Source organism: Microtus oregoni, unplaced genomic scaffold, assembly GCF_018167655.1.
Source record: "Microtus oregoni isolate MIOR12 unplaced genomic scaffold, Mior012 000015F_ref0000493, whole genome shotgun sequence".
NCBI classification, from domain to species: domain Eukaryota; kingdom Metazoa; phylum Chordata; class Mammalia; order Rodentia; family Cricetidae; genus Microtus; species Microtus oregoni.
Window position 1 is genome coordinate 31293601 of NW_024543074.1, and position 26993 is coordinate 31320593.

General features: G+C 44.8%; 1 protein-coding gene across 1 annotated transcript; it reads right to left on the reverse strand.

The window, feature by feature from the left end:
• Positions 1-648: 648 nt before the first annotated feature.
• LOC121456393 (myosin-1) lies at positions 649-23411 on the reverse strand. The gene is made up of 38 exons (XM_041664486.1): positions 23208-23411; positions 22971-23114; positions 22704-22860; positions 21649-21676; positions 20793-20907; positions 20608-20700; positions 20437-20500; positions 19713-19811; positions 19521-19624; positions 19264-19402; positions 18938-19056; positions 18696-18845; positions 17734-17904; positions 16268-16580; positions 16098-16174; positions 14827-14914; positions 14623-14740; positions 14262-14385; positions 14038-14174; positions 13685-13940; positions 11807-12049; positions 11521-11697; positions 10594-10739; positions 10426-10516; positions 9948-10337; positions 9300-9426; positions 7625-7743; positions 7232-7428; positions 5919-6102; positions 5494-5659; positions 5282-5406; positions 4541-4849; positions 4254-4457; positions 3829-3954; positions 3572-3742; positions 2989-3093; positions 2776-2871; positions 649-908 (listed from the first exon to the last, which is right to left on the reverse strand). The coding sequence occupies exons 1-38, from the start codon at positions 23409-23411 to the stop codon at positions 756-758; spliced, it is 5829 nt and encodes a 1942-aa protein (XP_041520420.1). The 3' UTR covers positions 649-755.
• Between the last annotated feature and the right edge of the window lie 3582 nt (positions 23412-26993).

The following is a 26993-nucleotide window of genomic DNA, read 5'->3' on the forward strand; positions in this document are numbered from 1 at the left end:
AGCTTTTGGTTCCTGTCCTGGAACTAGCTCTTGTAGACCAGGCTGGCCTTGAACTCACAGAGATCTGCCTGCCTCTGCCTCCCAAGTGCTGGGATTAAAGGCGTGCACCACCACCGCCCGGCCTCCTTGCTATTCTTAAGTGACGTGCTGGGTGCAGGTGTAATAAACGAGTGTCTGAACACCTGTAGATAACAAAGGCCTCACATCCCTACATAAAGATGACCATGAAGTGGAGAATCTGTTACTTCCAGAAATCCTAACCCTAGCTTACTGATCCATGCCATTATTGTGAAGGATTTTCATTTTAAATATTTTTGACAGTAATTAAAGACATTTTTAAATTTTTTTTCTCTGATTGTATTGTGTAATTACCATTTTAATCTGTTTTTACTCTATCTTTTGAAGCCAGCCGATGGGCCAAGTGGGGCTCCTGTGCATGCCCTGGCACACCTCTAAGCTCCACCCCCTTCCCACAGGCACGTGCAGTACATACAGGGCTTTTCCTGGTTGCCCTCTGGCGTGTTTCACCTCAGTGACTGAGCACTTTCACTTAAATGGAAGCAGAATGTTTCTCTCTCTTTTTGTCTTCTTCATGTACAGAAAAGACCAACTGACATGCAGACAGAGAACAAAGAGACTCACGAGCTCTTGGCAGATAAATTTTTTATCTCCCAAAATCATCAGTACAAAACAGAGTGACAAAGATCTTCACATTTTGCTCATCTCTTTGGTCACTTTCCTGCGTTTGGAGGCACCTACTCTTCACTGATGACTTTGGTGTGGACCTCTCGGCTCTTCACCCGCAGCTTGTTGACCTGGGACTCGGCAATGTCGGCCCGCTCCTCAGCCTCCTCCAGCTCATGCTGGATCTTGCGGAACTTGGCCAGGTTGACGTTGGATTGTTCCTCCTGGGAATGGGAGTGCATTTATGAGGGAACGAAAAGGTTTGCATTTCTAGTCTCTTGTGTCAGTGTGTCTTGCTTGGGTTTATTTTTGCTTAAAACCAATTTTCAAAGAAGGCTAAAGAAGTGTGTTCTTTTTTTTTTTTCTTTCATCAACTCCCCTTATGCTTCTCAAACTCACTGATAAACACAGGTAACGCTGTCTTTGAACTTCTGGAAAAGCTGAAGCTACCGTTAACTATGCCAAGCTCCCAGGCTTTGTTGTCATTGCTGTTAAGGCTTCTGAGGATGGACCAGAGTCAAACAAGCAATCTCTATGACACCAAACTGAATATAAATTACTGCCACTTGGGTTTTAAATTATCCCCCACTTAATAAAGTTCAGAAATTAAACATGTTTATTATTCTCTAAAATAGTCTGAGTGGTCTCTGATTATGCTTGTAGATACAGCAATGAATTTGGAAAGGCCAGTTTTAATTTAGTCTCCAGTACCCATTCTCTTTTTAAACATCTCATTAAGAACCCTCGCAAAATGTGACATTCAAATTTAGAACATTTATGGGGCTTAGAATCACTTTAAATAGGGAGCTCAGAAAAGCCCCCGCATCTCCCTCTCCCAGAAGAGGAAAGTAGGAGCTGGAGTGAGGGAGAATCTAAGTGGTTTGCTAAGGGGGGAGTGTGTATGCTAGGCGCACACATGGGCATATCTGTTCCTTCATCTTCCTTTGCTGTCCCCCTCCCCCGCCTTTCTCTTCCTCTCAGAGCTGAGGTCGGGGGAGGGGGGGTAAACAAAAGCCACCAGTGGACAGAGGGCCTCATGTGCAATGTGTGGGTTCATAGAGCCGCAGAGAAGCAAGGGACCCTTGATGCCTTCGGATGAGTCAGAGAAGGGTAAATGCTATGATCAGAGCTGCCGTCACCTACTGGCTGAAACAACACTGAGACCTGTGGTCTCCATTACAATGAGACGTTTGCTGCTCACTGCATCTCTTCACTGCATGTACAGCAACATCTTGCATTTAATGTGACTAATGTAGAATTCTTGTTTCGTTCTCACCTGGTCCCCTTAGGTTCCCATTTCAGTAATGCTCCCATCACCCACCTGGCCACCCACATCACAACTTGATGGACGTGTTATTCCTGCTTTGCTCCCTTACGTGTCCAGGAGAGGCCTGCTGGCAAATCCTACTCTGTCTCCAGAACCAGCTCTGAATCTCATCACTTCTCTTTGTCTTATTCTTGCCATAATGCAAGTCACTGACCCACCTGAAAACTTTCCCACCATGTCTTCCTATACTGACTTGGGTTTCCCGCTTATCTTTTCTCTACATTGTAGCAAGGACACTCTTTTAAAAATATAAAGCCAACCACATTAAGTCCGGATGGGAACACCCCACCCCTGCCTTGTTTCCATAGCCTGGTTGTATTTATTTTAAGATGCAGGATTCTTACTAAGGCCCGGAAGACCTTGTGACCTGCCTTTTGCCTGGTTCTGTAGACCCAGGTGCCCCGTTCTCTTCCTCAATCTTTCTGTTTCTTGGACCAGACTCTTTACGTTGCTCCTGCTCTTTTCTAGAATACTATGGGGACTACACTTTGGTTGGTTGAGTTTGATGTTTACAACTGGAATCAGGGCCTCGGAGGTACCAAGTCCATGTTTTACTGCTGAGCCACATTCCCCTCCTCATTCTCCCTAGGACGCTTTTTCTCTGGCTTATAAAGTGGCATCACTTCCTTAGACTCTGGCTAGGTCATTTCCTTTGGATTCTTCCTTGTTTTTCTCATCTTTCCATTTCATTCCTTTAACTACTTTGGCCTACTGGTGCCTGAGAGCAGGAGGCCACCTACTCGTGTCAGGGGTTCGGAACTCACCGCTTCCTCGGCTTGTCTCTTGTAGGCTTTCACCTTTGATTGCAGTTTGTCCACAAGGTCCTGGAGCCTGAGAACGTTCTTGCGGTCTTCCTCAGTCTGAAAGATGTTAAAGTGTTAAGGTTCTTGAGAGCATCACCTCATTTTCCTGTACCTGCGGTTTTTAATGTCTTGAAGACAGGGGCAGGAACTCAGCGAGGCCCAGCCTTCCCTTACCTGGTAAGTGAGCTCCTTCACTCTTCTCTCGTGTTTGCGCAGACCCTTGATGGCTTCAACATTGCGTTTCTGTTCGTTTTCAACTTCTCCCTCAAGTTCACGGACCTGCACAAAAAGGTGAATTTAAATAATATTTTTAGATGTGTTATTTTATTTTGTATATGAGTGTTGTTTGCCTGTATGTGCAAGTGCACCACAGAGGTCAGAAGTGGGCATCAGCTGCCCTAGAATTGGAGTTCCAGACAGTTGTAGTCACTATGTGGGTGCTGGGAACTGATCCTGGGCCCTAGGCATGAGCAGCAAGTGTTCTTGACCACTGAGCCATCTCTCCAGCCCCGAAAGGCCGATTTTAAAGAATGTTTTCTATTATCTAAACGGTCAATGGCTATCTACTTATTCAAGTAGCCCACTGTTTTATTTGCAGTTATTGATGTCTTAGTCAGAGTGCCCCAACCTAAACTGTCAGGCAAGGGGCTTATCCGCCCTTGACCTCAGGATGCCCTGCTATGTCTACCAGTTTTAGATATTGAAACTCACATTTTGGAGTAGAAAGAGAAGAATACATGTTGACCAGGAAACTCACCCTGGCCTCCAGTTTCTGGATCTGCTTCTTGCCGCCCTTCAGCGCCAGCTGCTCAGCCTCGTCTAGACGGTGCTGCAGGTCCTTTACCGTCTGCTCCATGTTCTTCTTCATCCGCTCCAGGTGGGCGCTGGTGTCCTGCTCCTTCTTCAGCTCCTCCGCCATCATGGCGGCCTGGTGGGTGATAAAACAGAGTTGGATAAGGGCTGACAAGGCCAGCAGGATTCAGGTTCGTCACCTCTGTCTTGCCCTCTGCTCACATCAGTGATGGCTTTCTTGGCCTTCTCTTCTGCGTTGCGGGCTTCCTGGACAATGTCCTCCATCTCACCCTGAATTTGGGAAATGTCTGTCTCCAGCTTCTTCTTGGTGTTGATGAGGCTGGTGTTCTGGTTAAAATACCAAACATAGAAATGTTAAATATTGAAGGATAAAGTTAGAATACCTGATGTTCAAATGAACTTATAAACTAATTTTTGAATAGCATCCCTCAGAGGTTTTATAAACTAACTGAGTTAACAACATATTTTTAAAAGACAGTCAAGGATATCATAGATCAGATATATGAAAATATCACTCCTTTCAGCTAAACATGTTAAACCCAGTTCTTCATAAAACATTTTTATATAAATTTCTGAAGAGTGCTAAGATATGAGCAAGAATTTCCCCTTCACACTTGTATACCCACCTGGGTGTGGAGGAGCTGCACACGCTCACTGGCATCCAGCAGCTCCTGCTCTGCAATCTTCCTGCTCCTCTCCGTCTGCTCCAGCGTGGCCCGCAGCTCCTCGATCTCAGCCTGCAGCAGGTTGGCTCTGCGCTCAACCATGGCCAGCTGCTCCTTCAGGTCCTCCTGGCCCCGGAGAGCATCATCCAGGTGCAGCTGGGTGTCCTGTGCAATAAACAATCAATGAGACACCGTGTCCTCAGGCCAAGTCACCCCCTCATCTGGCACCATCTCTTGGTGCCACCAACCTTGAGGATGCCTTGTGTGTTCCTGTAGTTTCTCAGGGCCTCGGCAGCCATGCGGTTGGAGTGGTTCAGCTGGATTTCCATCTCATTGAGGTCTCCCTCCATCTTCTTCTTGATCCTGATGGCGTCATTCCTGCTCCTGATCTCCGCGTCCAGCGTGCTCTGCATGGACTCCACGACTCTGATGTGGTTTCTCTTCAGCTGGTCGATCTCCTCGTCCTTCTCGGCAATCTTCCTGTCGATCTCAGACTTGACTTGGTTCAGCTCCAGCTGGATGCGCAGGATCTTTCCCTCTTCGTGCTCCAGAGATGCCTTAAGGACAGTGAGAGGCGACATCAGCAGGAGCATGGAAGTGTGCAGTGTCCCAGGAAAGTTAAACTAAGCTTCCTCACTAGTTCCTGTCTGTGTGTTACCATCATAATCCTTATATACACCTTACACATCTTTGCTTCGTTGCTATGGAAATGTCTGATTATGTAATTGTTGTTTTTATAGACTTCTCTCTCCCTAGCCAGATGATTCTCCTTAAGGGAGAACCCTTCACTTATTCATCTTTGTTTGTTTTCTGTTTCTACCATAAGTCTTTGTGTGTACTCATAGTGCATATATTCATGTTCATTCTTTATCTTCATCCTCAGTGGAGAGAATAAAGAATAATATTTCATTTCTTGATTCACCAGTTCTTGCAACCATAGAGCCTAACCCCTCTTATAATTGTTATAAAATATACAATAGAATGTCTACCTCTGCTTCCTCTAAAGCGGCCTGAAGCTCAGATTTTTCCTGCTCAATTTGCTTCTTTATTTTTTCCAGTTCATGGATGCGTTTCCCTCCTTCTGCAATCTGTTCAGTGAGATCCGAAATCTCCTCTGTCAGGGGAAAAGCATATAGAAATATATAGAGACGGGAAGCATTCCTTCAAGCCTCTTGTTAAAGAAAACGAGAGATGTACTCACGCTGCAAATTCTTATTTTCCCGTTTCAAGGTTTCAAGATGGTCTAAGGATTCCTCGTAAGCATTCTTCACCTTGAACAGCTCTGTGCTGAGAGAGCGAGACTCCTTTTGAGAGGCTTCAAGCTCAGCGTGGGTTTCCTCATACTTCTGTTTCCATTCTGCCAGAATCTGAAGAGCAAGGGATGAGAAAACACGCAGCAGATAAAGTTTGATGCGGTAGAAGGTAGAAGGCATGCATTCTAGAAACTTAGTTTGATCCAAGTGATCCTGGATTGAAAAATAATTATGAAGAAGAGCTAGCAAAGCTCATAGGTATTTTCTCGCACAATCTCTGCCAATGGACAAGGACAAACTGAGCTGAAGACGGTGCTCAATTGTCTGGGAAGGCTGATGATGTTAAAGACTATAGAAGGATCGGGAAGCAGACCTTGTCAAAGTTTCGCTGCTTCTTGTCCAGGGCAGCGCAGGCTGCGTTGGTCCTCTCCACATCAATCATGAGGTCCTCCACCTCGTTCTGCAGCCGCTGCTTTGTCTTCTCCAGGGAAGCACACTTGGCGTTCACGGCTTCCACGTGCTCCTCAGCATCCTGCAGACGCTGAGCCAGCTTCTTCCTGAGAAGTGAAGATGAGTAATAGATGGGAATGGTTATCAGTAGAACGATTTCAAAACAGCAGCAAGTGAGTGTTTCCTTGGCCAGACGTCCTCAGTCGGTGAAGCTTGCCCTGACCAGCGGGGTCCATGGGAACTCACTGCTGCTCTCCTGCCACCAGCTGCTAAGGACAACCAAATTTCATCAGCGTTATACTTTGTGGAGCCTGAGCCAAGACTTCACACATCTTTCTTCCTTTGGAGAACTTAGAATCTACCTGGGATTGTTGTTGGTTATGTCTGTGTCTCCATTGAGTTTTAATGCTCAGAGGGTAGACCCTGCATCTTGCTAGTCTTTGTGTTCTCCTAGGCCGGCACACATGTTAAATACTCTACTGTTGGCTATGTTCAATTCAAAGGAAACACCCTTGATTTGGTCTGCATAATTGTATCTCTTCTTTTTTGTCAGCTTTCTGCTGATTCATCAATTAAAAATCTTTACCAAAATCAATATCAATGTAGCTGTGAGAATTTGTTTCAAAATCACCATTAAGTATCTACCAAAACATTAATTTCATCAGTATAGATTGTACACTATTCAGAGAATGGACATGTGACGGCATCTTAAACTGACTGTTGAGTAAGGTTCTTTCCTACCTAGGTTCTTTCTCACAGAAGTTCAGCCTTGACTGTCTGAATTGCACTGACTGTTTATTCCTTTATAAAACAGTGCGCTTTCTACCTTATTGCAGCATCTCTGTGCCCACCTTTGGTCTTAACCACAGATTTCTACTTCCTCCTACATCATATTTTTGCATGTAGAGAGAAAGAGCTACAATCAATCTGGATTATTTTTCTCTTTGCATCCATACCTCTAGGTGAATTATTCCATCAGCGGTTGAGAGAGAGAGAGGAGAAGCACACTAGGGTATATAACTACCTGAATACATTATTATAATAATTCTATCTGCACCAGTGTAGACAGAATGAGGTCAAAAGTTCCCCCTTTGAAAAATTACTGTTCAGCTTCCTCTTGCCTTGGACCTTTTATCCTTCGCAATTTTTTCCCTGGACTCCCTAAGAGCTTGTATTTCTTATTAGGATTGTTGTTCGTAGGTAAATGCTGCCATGTTAGCCAAGTCAAGCACGTACTTGGCCTCCTCCAGCTCCTCTGTGCGCTGGATGGCGTCCGTCTCATATTTTGTCCTCCACTGGGCCACCTCACTGTTGGCCTTAGACATAGCCCTCTGCAGCTCAGCCTTGGCCTCCTGTTCCTCTTCATATTGTTCCCGCAGCAGGTCACAGTCGTGGCGGGAAGACTGAAGGGCATGAGCCAGGGCACTCTTGGCCTGAAAAGTAAGAAGTCAGTGATTTCATTTTTTTGTGTTCAAACTAGTGTTTATTCTCTAAGCTCTTAAAGGCCTTCAGCAAGAAGGAAAATACGTGCACGCACGCACACACTGTAAAAGCACATATAATAACACAAACAACCAAAGAACTACAAGAACAATGATAACCATGACAACGAGGATCCATCTGGCTCACCTTTATCTCCTCTTCCAGCTGCCTCTTCAGCTCCTCAATCTGTTGTGTGAACGCCTGTTTGCCCCTGGAGAGCTGGGACACTAGTGAGTCCTTTTCATCTAGCTGGCGTGAATATTCGCCTGGAAAGACCAAGGTCCAGAAAACTCAGCCTGACTCTAGACATTAGAACTCTAAAATAAAAACTCTAGTGGAGAAAGTGTGTGGAGTCTCAAACCAGGTGAGAGGTGTAGGTTTTCTGAAAGCCCCGACATCCGTGTCACTACTGATGAGCGAATCTATGTCGAATGAGAATATGGGGAACTTCAGCCAAACTCTCAGTTTATGACAATCAACCAAGAAGGCTTTAGGAGATGTTTAAGATCTGATCATAGATGAAAGAGGTGAAGGCGCATGTAGGAAAAACTTGCACAGTGAACATTCACAGCACCCAGATGCTTTCTAGCTAAGGAGACACGATGTTGGAAAGTCACCTGAAACAACCGAGTGTGTGATGGTGGTAGGGGAGGGTGGGTCTGAGGAATGGGAATCTTCAAATAGTTGACCCTGTAAGCAGAACGGATGCGCAGAAGAAACTCTGAGAAGTATGTTCAAGTTACGAACAAGCAAGCGTCTTTCTGCCCCCCGAACAAGTTGATTCTGAACAACAAACAGCTTCCAGACTGAGTGGGGAGGGAAGCCTGTCAGTGCCCTCTGTGAAAATTAGTCACTTGCAAGTCTTTCCTGTCTTGAAGTTTATTAAGAAGCATTTACTCTTTAAGGTCATTCCGCTGGTAAGGATGAAAACGTGCGCTGAAGAGGGAAAATTCCAGGGAGCACCCTAACCGGAGACTCGCTTTTGTTTTACATCAAACATCCTGCCCCCCTTAATAACAATAATAGTCTTTGAGTCTCATGTGAGACACAGCGTTAGAATGATGCCGCAAGAGTAGTTCCCTGACCCTCTTGGCTGCCTGTTACTTTGACAGCCCATGTGACCCATGAAACAACTTCCATCCTGTTAGCTCTTATTGAGGGAGATAAAACTCCAGTAGGAAGTTGGTCAAATCGGTAAGCGGTATACATGCAGAGATTTCTCTATCTGGCTGATTCTCTTCTGCCCCTGATTGGTTTCCCCACTGAACTATGTTCATCCCCAGAAATTCATACTTGGACAAGTGGCCCATCATTTCCATGATGTGTCATCTTCAGATTAGGGATAACACTGTGCAGGTGAATGAGGAAAATTAGTAACAGTAGGCTTGTGACAGAACTTTTGAAAAGCAGTTACTGTGGGGATACACTTTGCATTTGATTAATTCTGTTCATTTTATTTTTGAGATCAGGTTTTGATATGTAGCCTAGTCTAGCCTGGAGCTCACAGTGTATGCCAGATTGGCCTTAAACTTAGCATCTTTCTACTTCAACTTCCTGGGGGCACAACTATGAGTACATGCCAAAATGCCCATTTGATAACTTTTTGATTACTGCCAGAAGCAAAAGCAACTGTACCAACCAGTCTACCTACCTACCCACCTATCTACTGAACTACCTTTCTTCTGTAAAAGAGCAAGCTTATGCCACTGATCAATAATAAGATGCCTCCAAAGAATGTAATATAGAACCTCAAGTAATTCAGTATAGTGTTCAGCAAATTGAAAATGCAAGGTAAGTTTGTGGTTCCAGGGAAAGATCCTACCTGACTCCGTCTGCAGACGCCCTCTCTGGGCTGTCAGCTCATTGATCAGCCGCTGCTGTTCCTCCTCCTTGGTCTTCAGCTCACTGACTTGGTCTTCCAATGTGCGGCACATCTTTTCAAGGTTTCCCTGCGTTCAGAGAGTTGGGGGAGGCACTCAGGCAAGTCCTCGCACCAAAGGAAAGCTTGAGTAATTCAGGCATCGCTGTTGATTTGAGAATAAACTGGCATGCAGTGAAGTAATAACGAGCCTCGGGTGCCATGGGAAGGATAACAAGACAATGACCTGAACACACTGCTGCTACATTGTTCTGTGAACCCAGTGCCTGCTCTACATTCTTAGCTGTGGTGCAAAATAATGATGCCTGATTGGGCTCATTGCATGATTGTGAGAAGCAATTTTTGTTTGAACCTAAAGTAAAAATGAAAATGACTGACATAAAGCATTTTAAAACCTCAGAATGTATAACTGGATAGTTTTGGTTTTTTTCTGAAAAAGCTCAGATTTTGCTTTATTATTTGGGTACAGCTATTTTCATTTAGGGTGAGCATACCAGGCTTATTTCCCAGTTTCCTAGTCCCAACTTGTGATTACCTCCTCTGTCAGGTCACACCTATCCTACAGAATGGACGTTTATAGCAGGTTCATACCTTGGACTTGGAAATAACCTCCATGTTACTAGCGAGGTCATCGATCTCCATCTTCATCTCGCTCTTCTCCTTCTCCAGCTTCTGCTTGACCCGCTGCAGGTTGTCAATCTGCTCCCCAAGCTCAGCCACGCTGTCCGCGTGCTTCTTCCTCAGGGTGGCCGCTGTGGCTTCATGCTGCAGGGTGGCCTCCTCCAGGTCCCTGCGCATCTTCTGGAACTCAGCCTCTCTCTTCTTGTTCATCTCGATCTGGGCAGAAGTGGCTCCGCCAGCTTCTTCCAGCCTCTCGCTGATCTCCTCCAGTTCCCGGGAGAGGTCAGAGCGCTGCTTCTCTGCTTTGGCCCTGGAGGCCCTCTCTGCCTCGATTTCCTCCTCCAGCTCCTCGATGCGGGCCTGGGGGTGGCAGGAAGAACAGACTCAGCTTCTTGAGTCAGTCATGTTTTTTCCTGATGAGTTAGACTGATGGAAGCCATTGACTTACCTGCAGCTCCTTGATCTTCTTCTGCAGCTGCATGCCGAGGGCCTGCTCATCTTCAATCTTGCTCTGCAGATTGCTCATCTCAAACTCTTTCCTACAGGGAAAGCCCTTGTGTCAGCCACAGAGCCATAATAGTCATTTTCCCCTGGGACGTTTATCTTTCCTGCTTACTTTTTAAGTTTTTCATCAAGCTGTTGCTTGTCGTTTTCTACATCCATTGTGGATTCTTGGGCCAATTTGAGGTCTCCCTCTAACTTCCTCTTTGCCCTTTCAAGGTCCATCCTGATTTTCTTTTCTTGTTCCAGAGAGCCTTCAAGCTAAAAGTTAACAATTCGTGAATGTGGTCCCTAGAACAGCACGATGTTTGCCCAGCTTAAACTCGGTGGCATTATTCCTAGCTTATCAGATGGTCTCTGGCAGTTTGGGGATTCAGGAAGATCTTCCTCATCAGCACTGTGGTTGTGCTGTGTGCTTAGACTTAAGAGTCAGTGTTAAAAGGTGAGATATGCTAGTGTGTGCCATGACTACTAGTGAGACATCATGGTTCCTATATCTCCCACTGAATCCATTGTGAGCAGAATTTCCCACACATGACAGGCAGCCCAGGGACGTTTCCACAGCACCACCTTGGCTACTGTGCCCTGTATTCACACATTTCCAACAGGTTCCCTGTTAAATATCAGGTCAACATGTTCAACCAGCTTATCATCCATACTCGTATGCAGTACTCCCTTGCCCCTCTGAGCATGAGGCCTGTGGACACTTTGCTGTGCTTTCTGCCTACACATGTGCCTTCTCCTTTGTGTTCTTGATGCCACAAGGATTCTTAGCTCAGCTAAAGACTGTGGTGTTCGTCAGTGTCTTGATGAACAAATCCTCAGTGCCTTTGGTTCTTCTCACTAATAGCATCTGCTACTCCCAGTCACTTGTCTTTATTGCTTATCCTGTGTGTGCATCTTGGTCTCCACACCAAACATTATGTTCTGAAGTTCTTGTGTGGGGATGAGCTTTGTCAATGCTCACTACATCATGAGGAGACAAGCTCATGCTTGCTTAAATATAAAATCTTTTAAAATGCTTGTGTGGTATTAGACTCACATCATCCACTTGCTGTTCAAGCTTGATTTTGGCTTTGGTCAGGGTGTTGACTTTGTCCTCCTCTGCCTGCAGGTCATCCAGGGTCTGCTGGTGGGCCTCTTGGAGGGCCTTCTTCTCCTTGGTCAGCTTGGCGATGGTTTCGTCCAGACCCGCCATCTCCTCCGTGAGGTTTTTCACCTTAGGAAGCAAACATGCTTTGTATTACTTGTTATATTTGAACATATTTGTTCTATGTTTTGCTTCATAACTTAAAAGAGTCATAACTTTCCAGGAATCTGTCTCACACCTTGTTCTCTGTGGCATGCTTCTCCTTCTCCACCTTGGCCAGGGTCAGCTCAAGGTCGTCGATGTCTTTCTTCAGCTCTGAGCATTCGTCCTCCAGCTTCCTCTTCTTGGCCGTCAGCTCGGCGTTGATCTCCTCCTCGTCCTCGGCTCTCTCGGTCACCTCTTTGATTTTGGCCTCCAGCTGGATTTTGGTTTTGATCAGCTGGTCGCATCTTTCCTCCGCATCAGCCAAGCTGTCTGCTTCCTAAGGGGAGATAATACACAGTTTTAGGTTTAAGTTCCCTGGACCTTTTAGATTTTATTAATATTTTGAAAGCAAGCAAGAAAAGTATGTTAGAAGGCATCAGCTTTCTTTTAATTAGTTTTCTACCACTGAGCACTGACTATGAACTTGAATATTAACAAAGAAATGTAAGACATAGTTCCTGGCCCTGGTGAAACTCTGATACCATTGGTTTGCTATAACATATGTTTAATGCATAAGCATAAAATTTCCAATTGGCGTACTTTGTTTAATGCACATTAAAATAAAGAACTGAGAATCAAGATCGTTTTAGGAGGACAGTGGACATCAAAAAATGACTTAGAAGGAAAGAGTGTCCTCCAATGACAATGGAGCTTGTATTTTTTAAAATGGATGGAAAACACACCTTCAGTCCCAGAACTCAGGCGATAGAGACTGGTGGATCTTTGTGAATTCGAGGCCAGCCTGGTCTACAAAAGCTAGTTCCAGGACAGCCAGTGCTGTTACACAGAGGAAACCCTGTCTCAAAAAGCCAAAAATAAATAAACTAAACTAAAATAAAATGGCTGGAAGAACGAAGGAGAATCGATCATTGGGACAGGTGGTACTTGGAGAAGTATTAACCTTGTTTTTCATAAGAAAAAATAGGATTTGGAATATAAACTCTGTATCTGAATGGATGTATCTCTAGGCTCTGAAATTCATGCAACAGTTACTAAGTGGTTAGTAGATGGGATGCTGCTAATATAAATACATACATATGTATATATATACATATATTACATATATTTAGCATAGTACAGTGGGATGAAGCTTAGGCATCCTCTTCAATAATCTCTATTCTTGATGGTATGATGAATGACTCCTATTTGTCTATACAAACCACAGGAGAGATACAACCTTGATATTTGTGGTTCATTTCTGTTATGTATTCAGAATACATAGACCCAGTGGGACTGATTGTTTTTCTTCTGAATTCAGAAAACTAAAAAGCGACCTTTTCATGTTTCTGTGTTTGATAATGACAGTAGTTTGGAGGAAATAGAAATAGATTAGAAGGTAGCTCCTGGTCACACATTATTCTTCAAGTCTCTGGATGTTTATTGGGTCATCAGAGGGAGACTATCAACACAATATCTCCTAGTGTGCATAGAAATGAACACCATCTCTAGAAAGCCTTGCCAAACTCTAATTCTTTCTGGTAGTCTAAAATTTCTAAAAGAAAATTGTGTAGGAAATATTTAGAACTGTAGGTTTAAAATTTGGACTATTATTAGTTTGGGGTTGATACATTATTATTGCAAGCTCTTCTCCCTATTCACTAATAATATTCTTTTGACATTTGTCAATAGGTAAAATTGTGGGAAAGCAAATATTCCCTTACTTCCCATCCTCAGTCTGCTAGGAAAATCACTTAAAAGAAATGGAAACTGTTTTGTTTTTCCTTCTGGGCAACTGAGAATCCTACTGCACTGATTTGCAGTAATGTTGTGTGTGGAATATTCTAGAACACTTTAAGGAGCTGTCCATTTAAAAGACCAGCAGCCAGTCACTTCATTGTGTGGAATTCTGGGTGTTTTCATGCTCATCACTGAGCAGAGATTTTAGCATCAGGGCAGGCTTCAAGAAACTCACAGCCTGAACTTGGAGCTGCAGGTCATTTTTCTCTTGCATCAGAGCTACCATCTTCTCTTCCAGTTCTTTCCTTTTGGCCTCTGCCTTGGCAAGGTTTTCTTTAGCTTTTTCAAATTCTTCCTTCATGTTGGCCATCTCCTTCTCTGTCTCCGCACTCTTCAGGAGAGGTTTGATCTTGAAATACAGCTTCATCCAGGGCCAATGCTTCACATTCATGAAGGCGCGGACGTTGTACTGGATGCAGAAGATGGACTCTCTGTGATGGGAACAGAAACATTCAAAGTTGAATTCTAATGGGAATCAGAATGAAAGGGACTAAAACAATGAACTTCATATGTTTTCTGTATGCATACCTTCTCTCTACCATCTTCTGGTACTCCACTCTTGCCAGGTACCCTCTGCACATGGCCTGGGTGCGGGTAATCAGTTGGGCCAACTTCTCATCTCTCATCTCCTCTAGGAGCCCCAGAAGACCAGCTTTGAAGAAGACCTGTGTGCAGGCAATGCTGCAGATCAGAAACTTCACACCGAGTTCAAAGGGACAGGAAGACATGAGGCTGGATTTAGAGAGGGTTACCTTGGTGTGACCAAACTTATACTGAGTGTGGTCAATGTCGATGGAGCCAAGGAGCTTCTCAGAAGCCTTCTTGCTATCGATGAATTGTCCCTCGGGGATGGCGCTTGCGTTTAACACCTTGTATCTGTTTAAACCAACCAAATAAATGACATAGTCATCGACACTTAGAAACACCGTTGCTGATGGGTAGTCTAACAGAAAAATAAAGAAACCATATTGCCCTTAATCTATTCTTTGTATAGTCAAAGGACATCACAGCGTGTCCTTAAGTCACTTGAATGTGTTACTTTCCTATTTGTTAAAAGAAAAAAAAACAATAGAAAAAAACCTTTAAACAATCCACAGTGAAAAAATATCCAACCTCTGCTTGAAGTCTGCATAGAGGATCCTGCTGGGGAAGCCCTTCCTACAGATGCGGATGCCTTCCAGCACACCGTTACACCTCAGCTGGTGCAGGACCAGTTCGTGCTCCATGGCACCTGGAAAAAGCCACATGTATTTCATGGTCTAGTCTCTAAAGCAAACATGCCGGGACTTGTCTGGGTAGATACTGGAAGTATCTTACCAGGAGTCTTAGTTTCATTAGGGATGATGCACCGCACAAAGTGGGGGTGGGTGCTCCTCAGGTTGGTCATCAGCTTGTTCAGATTCTCCTGTGGAGTCATAGAATATAACTTATTTACTATGTGCTGTTTCAGACCCTTCTATTTACAGACATAATGACCATGGGCCACCACTTTGGTCCAGTTCTACTGAATAGTATCCAGGTTTGAATTTTCCAGAGCCATGTCTGGGATCTCTAAATTCTTTGACATGCTCTCCTGGGTTACTTTTTGTACACCAGGAGCCTGTTTCCCTATTAGCTGTTGAGCTGGCTGCTCAGTGTTGGTGAATTTCCTGGCATATTGTATATTTTTATCACGGCACTGTAAGCATACAGAGGTGCTAGACCCATACATGGAACAGTGTTACATCCATGCATGGACCACGTACTGAGATTTTTGGTCTGGTTTTCTCCTAATTTGTCTCCAAACCTTCCATTCTTGCTTTACTGTTACAAGCCACCACACAGCTGTGTCACCCTACTCGCTCCCTGGGACATGTCCACTCAATGCCTCCTTCTTGGAATTGACAATATGACTGATGGTCATACTACTGAGTATCAAAAGTTCACCAACTTTCAGAGAGAGTCTTTCAGAATAACAAGAACGTCCACTTTTTTTTAAAGATGTAATTAAGAGTGCAGATTGCCAACTGAATTTTCCTTAATGACTTTCTTTTAAAAAATATTCTATCTGGTTTCTTCACTTATATTCCCTTATATTTCTTATATTCTTTTTTCTCATATTCTGACTTAGATTTCTTATAGTCTATATTTCTTATATTCCGACTCACTCTCCAATTCCTGCCACTGTTCACCTGTCCTCCACTTCAAATCTACTCAGTTGAGGCCTCTGTTAGCGTATACTTAGGAACCTAAACCATCTGGAAGCCCCCAGAAGTTCAAGCAAAGCTCATGACTTATGCAGTCCTCTCCCGCTGGAGAGTTTTGAATTCCAATTGACCTCACTGCCAACTTCCCAAATTGAGTTTTTCCATCTGATGTTTCTGTAATCCACTCCTGACCCTTTTCTTATTTATGGAGGTATTTCTTCAAAGTTACTCTGTTCCTCCCTCAAACTCAGGTATACCACTATCAGCTTACCCACCCCCACCCCACCTACGTCAGCTACATCCCATTCCAGAGCTTTTGAAACAGTATCTACTCCCCCCCCCATCTACATTAGCATAAAATCTAACAGCCTAAACCCATTTAGAGAGAAATGAAGTTTTTACCCTGAAGAGGGCTGACACAGTCTGGAAAGAAGAACCCTTCTTCTTGGCCCCTTTCTTTCCACCGCCACCACCAGACTCTGAGGGGGCAAGGAGCACAAGTGGTCAGTCAGAAGTCAGGCTTCTCTGCTTAGAATTATCACATTAAATAAAGATAGTTGGTTGATGCCTACCTGCTTCAGCTGCTGCTGCTGCCCCAGAGAAGAGGTAAGCCAGAGTTTTCATTGAAGACTTCTGGTAGAGCCCCACCACGGTCTCATTCAGGGGGTCCTTGTTCTTGTCCAGCCAGCCTGCGATGTTGTAGTCTACGGTGCCCGCATAGTGCACCAGCGAGAAGTGGGCTTCCACCTTGCCTTTGGCTGGCTTGGGCTTCTGGAAGTTGTTGGACTTTCCAAGATGCTGTTCATACAGCTTGTTCTTGAAGGAGGTGTCTGTTGCCTTGGGGAACATGCACTCCTCTTCCAGGATGGAGAAGATGCCCATCGGCTAGAAGAATAAATGCAGAAATAAATGCCACATGAAATCTGCTCACAAAAGTGACAGACCATCTGAATGGCTGAATTCAGTCTTTAGTTCCACAGAGCTAATGAAAACTCATTTGTTTGGCAGAGGTCACTGACTTAATGAGGCTCTTAGCTTTGACAAATAATGGCTATGTTTCTCTGGACTTTAAGTCTTTACCCCAAAAGTCTTGGAGCAGAACTTCTCAAAGTATGGCTTTGGAACTAGGTGCACTAGAGTAACTTGCTAACAGGGAAGACACCACGGCTCATTCAGCATCTGCTGTAAAGTACTCATGGGGGTGAGAGCAGGGGACACTGTGTTTTAAGGGCTTGGGGTGAGTCTGGCATAGCTAGAATTTGGAAGCCTCAGTTGACAGCATCAGAAATTTGTACTTGAGAGGTCAATAATAGTAAATCTAAGGATGCCAGAGAAGTAAATAAAAATACTTCAACACGTGCTAAACTTTCATACTTAAGGGTAGCTTTCCATGTTAAGGCTTTGATTGTAAGCTCTGGGTAGGCATAAAACCATGGACCCTGTAGAACGCAGTTTGTCTCAAAAGAGGAGACTGACAGAATGGGGGAGCCTGAAGCTGGGGGATGGGTGTTGTGGAGCACTGTCTTCTGGAACTGACACAGCCGGCCACTGTCCTCATGAACTCAGCAGCTGTGGCTACCTGACCAACACCTGCGTGAGGTGGAGACTGTTCAACTTTTACCTAGGAATGGGAGGTCTCCACAGGCCCTGCCCTGCCCTGAGGAGCTGCAATTAGTCAGTGGCAACTAGAGAAGGAGGGGCTCTCTTTTGTGGTGACGCCCATGATGTGGAGCAATCTCCTCCCCCCATGCTCAATGGATCCAAAAAAAAAAAAAAAAAAAAAAGTAGGAGATTGACTTGTTGAGGAGGAGTCCAGAGTTGGTGTGTGTGTGGGGGGGGGGGGGGGGGGGGAGCAATATGTGTCTGTAAAGTTGTCAGAGAATGAACATTTTTTAAAGGAAAACATTTTGTCTCGTTTTACCAGCATACTCCCCTCATTTCATTCATAGGTAGTAATCTCTGGCCACCACACCCGCCAAGATTTTACTGTTTTTCGTTTCTGCACCACACAGCTGTGATCTGGAAAGGGCACACGAACCTTCTCGATGAGCTCGATGCAGGCGGCCAGGTCCATCCCGAAGTCGATGAACTCCCACTCGATGCCTTCCTTCTTGTACTCCTCCTGCTCCAGCACGAACATGTGGTGGTTGAAGAACTGCTGCAGCTTCTCATTGGTGAAGTTGATGCACAGCTGCTCCAGGCTGTTGAACTAAGCAAGTGGAGAAGCAAAGGAGCGGTTGGTTTCGAAAGCAAGCCTCTCCACGCTCTCCTCAGCTGGGCAGGCTAACTGCTCTCTGAGGACGGTGGGATTTTTGTCCCACTTGTAGCAAACCCCCCTTACTCAAATTTCATCAGCTTATCAATACACTCATAGAAAAAAGTTCTCAAATGCGATTTCAGAAGGAGACCAGTTACAAATACAACGGGTAGGTAGAGAGCCGGTCATTTTGACTGACGGGATTGCAGAGCACTCTTTCTTAGGCAGAAATATTTGAGTTTATTCTGTCGCTTCCATCCACCCTACCTTGTCATTGCAGAAGTTACCTTAGTGTCAAGACATATTTTGTCTCCCTAATTAAGAAGACAGGAATCTCAAAGCCTGTGTTCATTTGCCATCACCTTTCCCGGTGCCAGTGTGATGCTATTGTTGTTCAATCAACTTTTCTATCATTTATTGATCGCTGATTGTAAATTGGGGATTATACACGGGCCTTTAAGTACACCTGTCTTCTAACTGACAATAAGCTCTGCAAGAGGGTGTTACACAGATAGGTCCTCAGTGAGACTGTGCAATGACCAGGCACACGCTAGTCCTGCTACCACACAGTGAGGCAATGACTCAGCTGGAGTTTGACTCCAAAGTTCACACCCTTCCCCAGATTTCTAGTCCTCTTCTATGAACCAGTTTATAATGTGGTCATTTTTCATAGGCATTCCTTTGGTGACTGCAGGAGAAGACTTGCAAACTTGTCTGCTGTTACAAGGTTTCTGCCAACTTACATCAAAGATCTCAAAGCCAGCAATGTCCAAGACCCCGATGAAGTACTGCCTGGGCTGCTTGGTGTCCAGCTGCTGGTTGATGCGGGTGACCATCCACAGGAACATCTTCTCATAGACGGCTTTGGCCAGGGCGCCCACTGAGTTGTACACCTTTAGAGACAGAGTAGTTCTCGTTGGTATCATTTAATGATATTAAGGAGGTCTCATGGGGTGCGTGTGTTTCACAGAGGACATGCATTTACCTGCTGCACTGTCTGGCCCTTGGTGACGTACTCATTGCCGACCTTGACCCTGGGGTAGCACAGGGCTTTGAGCAGGTCAGCAGAGTTCAGATTCTGGAGATAGGCAGCCTTGTCAGCAACTGCAGAAATATAATTCAGGGTCTCAACATTACCTTGTCTCGGCCCCATAATACACAACGGTGGAGTGTTGAGTAGATTGCTTTGTACACTCTATGTGGGGATAAATTTGTATGTGCCCACTAGAAGCTCAGTTACAAAAAAAGATGTGAGTTTGGACTATATTTCCTCTGTAAACCCATAGAGAGAGTTAAGTTTGGTTTTGGTACCTTCAGTGCCATCTGGCTCAGCTTGCTCCTCTCGTTGTTTCTGCTTGAACTTCATGTTCCCATAATGCATCACGGCTCCTGTGAGCTTATAGATGGAGACTCTTTCATCAGAAGTGAAGCCCAGAATGTCAATGGCACTCTAAGAGGAACCAAGAGAGGACAAATGTAAGGGCAGAAGACACTACTTACTTGGCAGAATTTGTAGTTTACCCTAACTAGACTATTGCTGCTATGTTCATACATGATATGTGACTTACATCTGTGGCCATCAACTCTTCTTGGTCATCAATGCTGGGCACTGTGATCTCCCCCTGACTGACAAAGGCGTAGTCATACGGGTTGGTGGTGATCAGGAGCATTTCTGGGTACAGAGGATTCAGGGTACATGTTTAGTATTGGAAAATCTTAATAAAAGCACTAACTTTAGTTTATGAATTTAAGGTTCTTACCAATCAGATCTGGCTTCTTGTTAGACATGATCTGATAGAAGATGTGGTAGCTCCTCTCAGCTTTTAGCTGGAAAGTGACTCTAGACTTCTCCAGAAGATCTGTCATGGAGAATGAACACAGATAAGAAGGGGGTTATCAAGTGTCTTAGGGTGGTTGTAGAACTTGAGGCAATCAGCTAAGTCTTAGGACCCCTGGAGATCATAGCTAGGTGGTCATGAGGTCCCACATGTTACATCTCTATAAACACTGAGTTTTCTCTTAACCCCTCTAGAACAAAGGTAAAATGTACTTGCCTAAAGGAATGCTCACTTCTCATAGAGAAGAACCTTGACATTTGGAATATGATTTAATACTGGCATTCTACTATAGGAGCTACTAAGGGAAATAGTCACCGAGGCTCAGGAATAGAAGGGTCACATACATTGAACCCATGGGCAACTCAAACACCCCTGGGTTACTTTGTTCTTTGAGTGTTTTGAAAGTGTTCTGAGCCAGGGTATTTCAAATGAATCCAAGAAGGCCTGGCCGTTCCTACAGACTCGTTAGCTCATGCCTGGGTGGGTAAAGGCGCACTGCGGGCTTTGCCTAAGGCTGGCACTCGCAGAAAGCCTATTTGGCAGCAGAGGTGTTTTCTGGGCTCCTTGCTAAGCAGGAGCTGCAGAGCGTTCCTCCAATCCCCCATTTGTTATTCTTGGATTCTAGTTAGAAGGTCCAGTTACTCACATGTTTCAATATCAGCAGAAGCCAGTTTCCCTGTGGTGCCGAAGTGGATCCTGATGAATTTACCCTTGGAAGGGAAAGAGAGGTTGTTAGCGTCAAAGACTGATGCACTAGAAAGAACGCCGTGCTTCTGATACGGTTTCTTCTGAAGTCAGAGAAGACTAAGAGACTCACAAAGCGAGAGGAGTTGTCATTCCTCACGGTCTTGGCGTTGCCAAAGGCCTCCAGCAGGGGGTTGGCGCTGATGATTTGATCTTCCAGGGTCCCCTACAAGGGAAAGATCAGTTCTCCCATCTCAGGGCTTTCTTGCCTGAGATAGACAACAGAGCCTGGACTCTGACTGTGACAATCAGACCCACCTGCATCTTGCCAGAAGTCGCCTCCTCCTTCTTCTTCTCCCCAGTGACTGCAATTGTTGCAAAGTACTGGATGACACGCTTCGTGTTCACAGTCTTCCCAGCCCCGGATTCTCCACTGTTCAATAAAGACCAACATGTGGAAAATTAAGCTTTGTGGCCGATGAAACTATGCCTGCCTACAATATTTGCTCCCTCATGTGTCTGACTTTTCATCTCTGTCATAGTCCTCCAGGTTAGGTCTTTTCTCCCTACAAATAACTCATATTGCTTCCCTTAGCTTACACTGACAAAAAGGGAAATTCATTTATTATTCATTTATTCGTTCATTCACTTAAAATGTTCCAGGTTGTCTGCGAGGTGCTGAGACGTGTTCTTGAAGAGTCCACCCAGCAGCCCCTCAACAGGGATGAATAAGAAGCCCCAGTAATGTGTGTTTTCCTTGGCTGCCCGAGACTGGAGATCGGGCTCTAGTTAGATCTCACAGGTGTTGGAAGTTCCCTAGGGGGGCCTCAAATAACACAGCTGGGGCTCACCCCCAAAAGCTGTGCCTTCTTTAGGCTGTATGCTGCTCTCTGCACTGGACTGAGCTCTGGCCAACCTCCAAGAGGGAATCTGACATTCCCTACTCCTGGGATTGCCACATGACACAAGGTTATACCAGCCAGCAAGATACATTGCAGCGTTGCTGTTTTACATCTGGACTCAATCTGCTTTCCAGGGGGACTCGGAAACTGTCTAGATCCTCACTGATTGTGTCATTTCTTATAGTATCCACTCATTTTCTCTTTAGATTTTCTCATTTTCCCAGTGAGGAAAAAAAAAAAGAAACAGAAAGTTTCAGAATAGAAATACATACGTGATCAAAATAGACTGATTCTCCCGATCTAGAAGAAAAACAGTATGTAGTCAGCCATACACAAGTCACATACATTGTTCGTGAGTCTCAGAGTGTGACATTTTTCATGGAAGCTTTTTTTTTTTTATTGTATTATTGGGATTGACTCTCTGGTCTTTGAAGTCAAGAAAGAAACCCATAAGATGCTGTCATAGCTACATCACGGCAGGAAGAGCTCCCTATTGGCTTCATATGAAGAATAACACGCTCCAAAGTCAGACTCACGCCTCCACCCCCGTCTGTAGATTTCAGCAGCACACTTCCCACTGATAAACAGCCACTGCTAGAAATGCATGCTGCGCCCTGGTTTTACAAGTTAGAATGGTGCTAATCAGCCAAGGTTACGATTTCCTTTCTAAATGGGTGAATTAACCTCACAAAGAAAAAATTTCTTGTCCTGTGGGCTCAGACTGCAACCCTCTGATTGGCCTTTCTCAAACTGTTAAGGAAGGATCATGTAGACATCTCAAGTAATTCTCAAAGGGAAATCCTTTGTGGGGTGAAAACCTCTAGTTGTAAACCTTCTAGGTACTCCAAACACCATCTTTACTAAGAAGAAGCCACCAACAAGAACGCACTCAGATGACTTTAAAAATGACAGTTCTTTCTCAAGTGTCTTGTACAAGCAGCAAGAAACTGAGGCAGTGAGGGAGTGGGTGGCGTGGTTTACACTTCTCCTCAAGCAACATTTTCCTCAGGTGTCTTTTTCTCATTAGTTGAACACAAAGTAGAGCAGACTTTCCCAAGTAAGCAGACTGTAAGACTCTGAGTGGCCTGAGGAAGATGCAAGCTCGGCTGGAGTCGTGGAGGGAGAGGGAGAGGCAACTGAGCTGAGTTTAGCTCCTGGCTGACAGTGTCTACCCTTCTCTGCTTTCGAGAACTCCTTCCGTGAGCAATGAGATGTCATGAACAATCACGAACAACTGATTCTTTCCAAAGGTCTTTTGGGCTCTAACATCGTTGGACTACAGGATTTCATATCACAATTGGATATGAAAGCCACGTGAACCACTCACCTGTCAGCATGAACTGGTAGGCGTTATCAGAGATGGAGAAGATGTGGGGTGGGGCCTCCTGGCGCTTTTTGCCTCGGTAGGCCGCCACCACCTCTGCGTTGTACACCGGCAGCCACTTGTAGGGGTTGACGGTGACGCAGAACAGGCCCGAATAGGTCTGCATCAGAAAGAAGGACATAATTACTGGATGGGACATTCATTAGCTACTATTTTTCTTGAAAACCATACTAATTACTCTCTGGAGCGAAAGGCCGTGAGAGAACTCACGTAGATCATCCAGGCTGCATAACGCTCTTTGAGGTTGTACAGCACGGCGGGCTCGTGCAGGTGGGTCATCATGGCCATGTCCTCGATCTTGTCGTACTTGGGAGGGTTCATGGGGAAGACTTGATCATCTTTTACTGTTACAGTCTGTCCATAAATAAGAGATTTAAGGTTAGGAACTAAGTGTCAATCAAACTAGCCCAGCGGTATAGTGTTCCCAGCTCCAGATGTTTTACTCACAGCTCCTGCTTCGGTCTTGGCTGTCACCTTGCCCCCTTCCCTGCTCTGCACCGTAGCCTTCACAAAAGACTCCTTAGGGTCCACCACGAACACGGATGACTTGGCATCGAAAGGCTTGTTCTGAGCCTCGATTCGCTCCTTTTCAGACTTTCGGAGGTAAGGAGCAGCCTCCCCGAAAACGGCCATCTCGGCGTCAGAACTCATGGCTGCGGGCTATTGGTGAGCAGCCCAGTGAGAGAACCTGGCTGGCAGAGGGACAAATGGTAGAAATTTAAAAACTGGGCTATTAGAATCACATGCATTTTTTTTTTATTCCCTGACAGTTGGGCGAATGAATTGCCCCAGATCTAACCACCTCCCTGGCTGCCACGTGGTTGAAATGTCAGGCTCCCTGGTCCTTGCCAGTGCTGACAAGTACTTAATCACACAGTTAGAGGTGGTTGGTTGCTGCTCGCCTACTGTGAGAGATGGCAGGGCTGTTTCCTGTGCCTCCTTTGTTATGTATATTAACCTTTAGAAGCTGCCTACCATTGGCTCCTACAAAACACCATGTAAAGAAGATGCTAAAATGTTCTCTGGCTCTTTGTACTTTCTTTCTTCCCCACTGGAATTTCAGCACCTTGCAGCAGAGAGTCCTCCTCTTTCTGGCACCCTTCACACCTCTGAGAACACATGCTGGATGCTGAGAAGGGCTCCGAGCTGGCTGCCTTGGCAAAATCAGGATCTGGGGCTAAAGTTTTAGGAACTCCCTTGTATGTGGAGAGTCTTGGTTTTTATTTCCCTTACAGACTCAGCCATGACAAAGATTACACACTAGAAGAGGGAGCAGAAATGCGAAGAGCTTGCTTTGGCATCGTTTATGTCAAAAACGACATTTTCTTGCAGGCCTTTAATCCTATCCTAGTATCAGAATTTTGACTATGCTTTCTTGCTCTTTTATTAATATTCCTTTAGATGTCTCTCCCAACTTTTTACTTTCAAGCCTCCTTCTTGCCATTCATGGACCCTGCCAATAGTCTTCATATAGAATCTGTATTCTAATTTCAAAAGTCACCTTTCCTGGGAAAGCTCCTTGGGGTAGATGCTTCCCCATTTCTCTACTTAAATCTCAATAACTGGTATAACAAAATTAAAGTGCTTTGTCTCGCTGAAGCCTTTTTCTCACCACTTCCATTTTACTTGGCAAGTCATGAGGCATTACGCAGACTTATGCTTTGGCGAGGCAAGGGTTGAGATGTTCTACCTATCCATCTAGATACTATCTCACAGTTCTTATTTAATTAGTGCTAAAAGCTGGAACGTCAGATGCTTATGCTTCTCCTTTGAAACGAGTAGACTGTGGTACACCGCAGGCTGTCATCGCTTACAAGACAAACTACAGAACTGGACAGAGAAAAACCTCATGCACAAAACCCCCAAGACTCTGAGGAAGCCACTCAGACACTGAAAAGGGTCTGGAGTAACGAGACCTAGTTTCCTACGTCCCCTCGGAGATTTTCAGTAGAAAGCATGGTCAGCCATGACATTGAAATGCTTTTCATTCTTCAACCCCAAGAGACACTTTCCAAATACTAAAGATTCCTTGCACTCCAAAAGGAATTAAAAGAAAAAAAAATAAAAAAGGCCTTACCTTGAGTGATGCAACCTCGACGGTGGGTCAGGACTATAAATAAAAAAAAAAAAAATGCCTTCTGAGTAAATGCTAAAGACTCCCAATCAGAGCACAATTCTTATGTGAGGAACCCAGGAAATGACTGGGAAGACCACAACATCTAATTACAATTGCTACGGAGTAAGTTGGTGCTTCTCTGGAAGGCCTGCCAGGAGCAGCGGGAGCCAGGATGTGTGGCATGCATGCTAGCAGCCAGGCATCCCTTCCCGTCCACACAGAGCCCTGTCCTCACACACTCTTACCTTGAGGCTTTATGAGGAAAGACAAGTCATTCTCATACCAAGGGTACTTTTATAGGATCAAATATGGAAAACACGTAACCTCCTCCTCTTTCTTAAAACATATTTGGCAAAACGTGTTTTTGGCAATGAAGGTCTCCAAGCCTAATTCCCTTCATATTAAAGATGTTTGGATATAATTAGAAAGATTTCCTCTCACATTGGGTTAAGTATATGAACCAATCTCCTATAAATAATTTGAGTCGTTGGTGATAGGAAAATGATCCGTCCTTGGAATAATGTAAGGTGTTGTTTTAAAGACTGCTGAGTTCTGGAATCCCTGGACTTTGTTGCCTGGAGCTCTTGTGTTTCACTGAGTGCCCTGTGGGAAGGCTCTCAGCTGCCCGCACAATTGCAATACTATACCACAGAGGAAACTTTCTGCGGCTTACCGAGTGTCGCTAAAACACTGCTGCTTCTTTTCAAGAAGACAGGATTTGTTTGTTTGTTTGTTTGTTTTACAATCCATTGTCCTTTTTAAAGGATGCTTCAAAGCTTAATTTCAAAATCTGGTTGATGAAGAACAGCCAAAGAGACAGCTGCTTTTGTTTCCCTGCGGTCAGTTACCTCTGACTCATTGTCAAGTCATCCCCTTCCCACTTGAGAGAGCCGGATCCCCAACCTGCTGCGTAGCCACATGCCCATTCTCTCATTAAGAAAAGAGAAATCAAGTTGCCTGTGAAACCCTGCTTCCTCTATGAAGTAGATCTACGTGAGGAAATATTACAAACCAGAAATGTTTGACCACACATGCCAACGAGTTTGCCTTCCCCGGCAGCCACCTTGGTGCATATTTGCAAACAACACCTGAACATTGTTCCCTGTTGTAACGCTTGTTTGCTTTGCTGTCTGAGTAGCCTTGCATCTCTCTCACAGCTAACGTTGTGTGACTGAGACCGAACCCCTAGGGTCTTGTTTGGCACCCAGCTCTATTCCACTGATGAGGTAAAACAAGCTGCCATGAGAAAGTAGATACCTAGAGATTCAGGTTGTGGTGGTCATATGATTTTATTACTGCAAGGGACTGTGCGATCCGTGTTTCTCATTTTTCGAACAAAGCAACCAAGTTCAAAGAATAGAGGAGAGTCCCACAAGTCCCACAGCAGTTTAGACTTGGGCAATTGATGTGAGCTCAGCACACCCGCTGGTGACACTCCTCTGTCTAGAGTGGATTCATTGAAGGCACCAAGAAGGGGTTTGAAGGGCAGCGCAACCATCCACCAGGAACTTTCCCAGCCAACTATTAGCTGCTTTGCCCCGTCAGGTACATCACTTTGCTTCTTATATATCTGTCTCTTTATTGGGTACCTGTGAAATGCGACTAACAGTTCTCAGAGGGAATATTGTCATAATTCTACAAATAGGATTTGATAGGAATTTTAAGATGGACTTTGGATCTACTCTGAAAAATCTTTCCAGGGAGAAGGCAAGGCCTTGTTTTGTTGTTGTTGTTACTACCAAGTTATAAGATACTTAAACAATGATGGGTAAAGTGGAGGGGGGGGGGATGAAAGATAGACCAATACAGCCAGGAGAGCAATCCTATGCTTTGCCTAAGACAAGTGCAAACTAAGCTACCTGCTAAGCTACCTCCACGTGCCTGATTGAAATCAGCCTCAGACTTGTCGCTTAAGCCAAGACACTTCTGCTTTCGGCTCAGATGGGAAGTTAGCATTTAGCTTTTACCGGATGCTGTCTAGGAAGGCTGTGTTTTTGGCCGTGCATCAAAGCTGCCTCCAGTTCTAAAACTTTAATCTAGGAAAATGTCTCAATCATCTAGATCGCTATCGCTTCTGTTTTTATATGCATTTGAGTAAACTGTTTTGAGACTTTTGG

What these genes read in the sequence shown, in the direction of transcription:
- LOC121456393 (XM_041664486.1), bottom strand. Translation starts at nt 23,411, where the DNA reads ATGAGTTCTGACGCCGAGATGGCCGTTTTCGGGGAGGCTGCTCCTTAC. An exon ending in AGGTTATTTCCAAGTCCAAG is followed by an intron (nt 9,427 to 9,947) that starts GTATGAACCTGC and finishes CTCTGAACGCAG; the next exon opens with GGAAACCTTGAAAAGATGTG. An exon ending in GGAAAATAAGAATTTGCAGC is followed by an intron (nt 5,407 to 5,493) that starts GTGAGTACATCT and finishes TTCCCCTGACAG; the next exon opens with AGGAGATTTCGGATCTCACT.